The following is a 5,357-nucleotide window of genomic DNA, read 5'->3' as shown; positions in this document are numbered from 1 at the left end:
TTGGGACTCAGTTCTCGCAAACCACCAACAACAACTATGTCCGTTTTTTATGGAAGAAAAGTTGTGATGACTCTTCCAAAGAATTTCGTTTTGGAGGCCTGGACTAAGATTCAAGCTAAATTCTCCAACTTTTTGTGGATTGTGCATCTTCTCTTGAAGATGAGGTAAAAGTGATCCTCGAGGAGATGAATGGAAAGGACTTGGATATTTCCCCTTTGAAGAAACTATTGGATTCTTTCTTTGAGCTTGCCACTTTCTATGACCAAACACGATCAGTTCTTGTTGATAAGGTCGCAGAAGTCGAAAAATCAGAGTCATTTGTAAGAGAAAAAAAACATCTTGATCTTGTCGTAACTGAAAAAGATGAGAAGGCCAAAAAGCTATCTGCTACTCGTCAATCTCTTAAGGCAGCGAAGAAGAAAGTGAAGCAGCTACGAGCCCTCAGAAACGCCGCAGAGAAGGATGTTGAGGAGTTCCAATCTAAAGTCTCAACTGCTGAAGATGAATACCGTAGATGTGCTGAAGTCTCCTAGGCATCTGCAAACAATTCGGCCGACGTAGAAGAGAAGAGGCGATACTTAGAGGCTAACCTTCAAGACTTAGTCAACTATAAGTTCTGTCTAGATTAGCTTGTAGGAAACATTGTTTTTTCTTACTTGGTTTCCTTTTGCTTTCTTGCATTTGATTAGTCGATGTTCTTGACAGTAATAAAAACTTCTCACATTTTGCTTTCTACTGCAATTCTCGTTGATATTTTTTTTTTGCTTCAACATCAAGGATCATTTACTCGTTTCATTGCACAATGCCACTGTGTTAGGCTTTGTTTTCTCTTAAACGTTGCTGTTCATGTCTCGAAGTTCTTGCGGGGGGCTTTACATGCTGAAACGCCGATAGTTTCAGATTCGAACAGTTTCGACACCGATATTTTTCATATTCAAGCAGTTCCGCCAAAACATTCTCAGTAAACTAGACTCATAAATATAACATCTGTTCATAAGTCAACAAACATATAAATCATCCTAGATAAATCAAGGAATTTGGCTCTACATGCTGAAACGCCAATATTTCTCAGATTCGAGCAGTCTCGCCAAAAAAATTCATATCTCGATGTAGGGGCGTTGAAATCACGAGCCGCAAAATTTCCAAGAACATAGATTCATAAATATAAGATGTATCCAAAAATAAAAGTCAAAAACATATAAATCATCCCAGATAAATCAAGGAATTTGGCTCTACATGCTGAAACGCCAATATTTCTCAGATTCGAGCAGTCTCACCAAAAAATTCATATTTCGATGTAGGAGCGTTGAAATCACGAGCCGAAAAATTTACAAGAAACTAGATTCATAAATGTAACATGTATCCAAAAACAAAAGCCAACAATAATCTTAATAGTTCCAGATAAATTCAGGAAGTTGACATTACATGCTAAAACATTGATAGTTTTGGATTCGCGCAGTTTCGTCGATAAAATTCATATCTCGATGTAGAAACATCAAAATCATGAGCCCCAAAATTCTCAGGAAACTAGACTTACTAATATAATATGTATCCAAAAATCAAAGTTGGAAACCGTCTGGATCATCCCAGATAAATTCGGAAAATTCACCTTAGATTTTTTTATTCCAACTTGAAAACTTGGCGGATTTGAAGGATTGAACTTGAAGGCTTGCTGACTTCAAATTGCAGACATGGTGAATTTAAAACTTTATCTTGAAGACTAACATATTTTAAGGCTTCGCCTTGCAGTTGCGATGGCTTTAGACTTCAACTCGAAGAGTTACCGGATTTGAGGCCTTCAATTTGGAGACCAACGGTTTTGCAGACTTTGACTTCGTGATTTAACCTCTTGCTAAGAGATTACAGTCAGTCCATTGGAGAAACCCATTTGTCATGGAGATTTTCCTTCATTGGACCACTGGTATTTAGTGAAATTCCAAGTTGCAACAAAAGGATGCTTGTATGTACGATCTCCAGGTGCCTTGTTAGACGGATTTCATTCCATCATGCTTTACTCAAACAACACATAGAGTGATGTACTTCTTTTTTCTTTTAACTCATGAGACTGAGCTTAGAATAAAACTTTAAGCGCCTACGTACCTTGGTGAAGAGGATCAAGTCATTCCGTAGTTCAAAAAGAATGAGTTTTTTTTTTTGTGTCCTAACTTTTGCCTAGGCTGCCCCTTGCGGGGTTTTCAACCTAGCGGACATTTTTTTTTGTGTCCTAACTTTTTCCTAGGCCGCCTCTTGCGAGATTTTCAACCTAGCGGACATTTTCTTGGGCCGTGCACAATTTATGCTCTTGCGGGCTAGGAGTTGCATGCAGTTTATGCTCGTGCCTTAAAGAGCGTCATCTTACTTCAAGGATAGTACTTCTTCAAGAACTTTGTGTTGATAGGACCGATCCTCAGGCCATCCGCATCAACAAGCTTGTAAGCGCCATTTAAATACGCCTCTTGTATGACATATGGTCCATCCCATTTTGAGGTGAATTTTCCCCCAGACTTATGGGAAACGATGATGGGTCTTCTTACTGTAAGGACTTGATCTCCTACTTAGAAGGACCTCAAGCGAACCTTTTTTTTTAAGGCACGAGATAGACGGGCTTGATAACATTCAAGATTTTGTTGAGCCTCCAGCTTTTTCTAATCAAGTGCTTCTAACTCTGCAAGACGCAATCGGGAATTTTCCTCTTCGGTGATCCCTTCTTGAATAGCAAGTTATAAAGAAGGTATTTGGCGCTCAAGTGGTAGGACTGCTTCAACTCCATAAGCAAGCGTGTACGGGGTTGCTTGTGTTGGTGTGCGGTAAGTTGTCCTATATGCCCACAAGGCTTCTTCTATTCGTTCATGCCAATCTTTTTTGGACTTGGAGACAACCTTCTTCAATAAGTTACACAGAGTCTTATTGAACGCTTCAGCTAGACCGTTGGCAGCAGCATGATACATAGAAGATTTACGCTGCTTGAAGCCAAAGAGATCACAAATTTTATCCATTAATTTGTTATCAAATGGCTTGCCATTGTCCCTTATTATGTAACGAGGAATGCCGAAGCGGTAGATGATATTTACTCGGATGAAGTTCACAACATTCTCCTTCTTCACTTCTTTAAGAGTACAGCTTCAGCCCATTTTGAGAAGTAGTTGGTTGCAGCCAAGATGTACAAGTGTCCACCAGAAGATTTCGGCAACGGACCAATGACATCCAAACCCCAAGCGTCAAATGGCCAAGATGCGACGATCGGTTGTAATGCTTCGGGCGGCTGATGTATAAAATTCGCATGAAACTGACAAGCCTTGCATCTTCGAGCGTAGTCCAAGCAATCTTTCACCATCGTTGGCCAATAATATCCCATCTTTTTTATGTGAAAGTGGAGCATTGGTCCAGATTGATGTGATCCACATACTCCTGAATGTGCTTCTTGCAAAGCTTGGACTGCTTCATCCTCCCCTAAACATCACAAGAGTACTCCCTCAAAAGATATTCTATATAATGTATCCCTGTAGTAAAGGAATCGAGGTGCACGACGACGAATTTCGGTTCATCTTCTTGTGTCTTCTGGCAGTATCCCATAACTCAAGTAGTCAATGATGGGTTGTCGCCAGTCTCCCTTCGCAGCCTCAAAAACAGCTACGGGATGCTCAATCTCATTTTCCGCGCCTTCATCCTCATTTGGTGGGAGGTACTACCCATTTTTGACAGATAGTCACTTGTGTTTAATCTGGCAGAGTGAGCGCTGAAGCTAAAGCATCGACTTTCTTATTTTCCCTCCTAGGAACATCCTGAAGAGTCACGTCACCAAGCCATCCTATCAACTTCTGAGCATAACCATAATACGGGAGTAATTCGGGTTTCTTGACTTCATAGCTTCCCAAGATTTGATTGATCACCAACTGAGAGTCACCAAAGACTTGCAACTGCAACTGCTTCATGTCAACGACCATTTTAAGTCCAAGTATTAGTGCCTGATATTCAGCGACATTGTTGGAGCAACATTGTGTCAAAGTAAAGGAGTACGGTAGAACTTCTCCTTGCGGAGTAACAAACACCACACCAACACCAGCCCCATCACGTTGTGCAGCACCATCAAAGTACATTTTCCACGGAGGTTGAATTTTAACGACCATTGCATCTTCGTCGAAAAGTTCATCAGTTAGTTCCCAATCATCAGGTATCGGGTGATCCGCTAAGAAATCCGCCAATGCCTGTCCTTTTACAGCCTTTTGAGGAATGTATGTAATCTCAAATTGTTGAAACTGGAGGTACCACCTTGCTAGTCGATCACTGAGGACTGGTTTTGACATCACAAACTTGGTGGGATTTGCTCTGGAAATAAGGTTAACACTATGAGCTTGAAAGTAGTGCTTCAAACTTTTGAATCGAGAAGACTAGTGCCAAACACAACTTTTCAATTTGCGTGTAATTCAGCTCATTTGGTGTCATCATTCTGCTCAAGTAGTAAAGAGAATTTTCTTTCCCTTCACTATTCTCTTGGGCCAACAACGCTCCAACCGACCTTTCTTGTACAATGGTTTTCCAAGCACAGTGGCTACTAGAACCGGAGGCTTCGTTAAATATGACTTGATATTCTCTAAGACATTAGTACATGCTTCGTCCCACTTGAAAGGGGAGTCCTTCTTCATGAGACGACTGAATGGTTAGCACCTTCCAGCTAAATTCAAAATGAATCTCCTAATGTAAGCTAGCTTCCCTTGCAGACTCTTTAACTCATGAATATTTCGAGGCTCGGGCATTTTCAAAATCGCATCAACTTTGGCTTGATCAATTTCGATTCCTCGATGTCGAACAATGAAACCAAGGAATTTTTCAGAAGTAACTCCAAAGGCACATTTCAATGGATTCATTCAAAGTTGATATCTCCGAAGTCGCTCGAACACCATTCTCAGGTCTTGCAAGTGGTCGCTCCTCTTTCTTGATTTTACCACCAAGTCATCCACATAGCATTCAACATTTTTGTGGAGCAAATCATCAAAGATATTCTTCATAGCCCTTTGATATGTGGCACCAGTATTTTTCAAACTGAAAGGCATCACTTTGTAATAATAAATACCCTTAGGTGTACGAAATGTTGTAAGCTCTTCATCTTTTGGTGCCATGCGAATTTGTTTATAGCGGATGACCCATCCATGAAAGACATCGCCTCGTAACCAGTGGTATCATCAATTATCAATTCTGGGATGGGAAGCGGGAAATAATCTTTAGGGCATGCGTTTTTAAGATCCCTGAAGTCAACACAAACTCGAATTCGGCCAGTCTTTTTTTTACGGGAACGATACTCGAAATACATGTAGGATATTTAACTTCACTAATAAAGCCAGCTTCAATGAGTTTGTTGA

General features: G+C 40.5%; 1 protein-coding gene across 1 annotated transcript; it reads right to left on the bottom strand.

Annotated features, from left to right (window-relative positions):
• Positions 1-3,716: 3,716 nt before the first annotated feature.
• On the bottom strand, positions 3,717-5,117 carry LOC132639233 (uncharacterized). The gene is made up of 2 exons (XM_060355699.1): positions 4,944-5,117; positions 3,717-4,388 (listed from the first exon to the last, which is right to left on the bottom strand). The coding sequence occupies exons 1-2, from the start codon at positions 5,115-5,117 to the stop codon at positions 3,717-3,719; spliced, it is 846 nt and encodes a 281-aa protein (XP_060211682.1).
• Positions 5,118-5,357: the final 240 nt, after the last annotated feature.

Source organism: Lycium barbarum, chromosome 5, assembly GCF_019175385.1.
Source record: "Lycium barbarum isolate Lr01 chromosome 5, ASM1917538v2, whole genome shotgun sequence".
Lineage (NCBI taxonomy): Eukaryota > Viridiplantae > Streptophyta > Magnoliopsida > Solanales > Solanaceae > Lycium > Lycium barbarum.
This window is presented reverse-complemented; position numbering and strand designations above follow the sequence as displayed.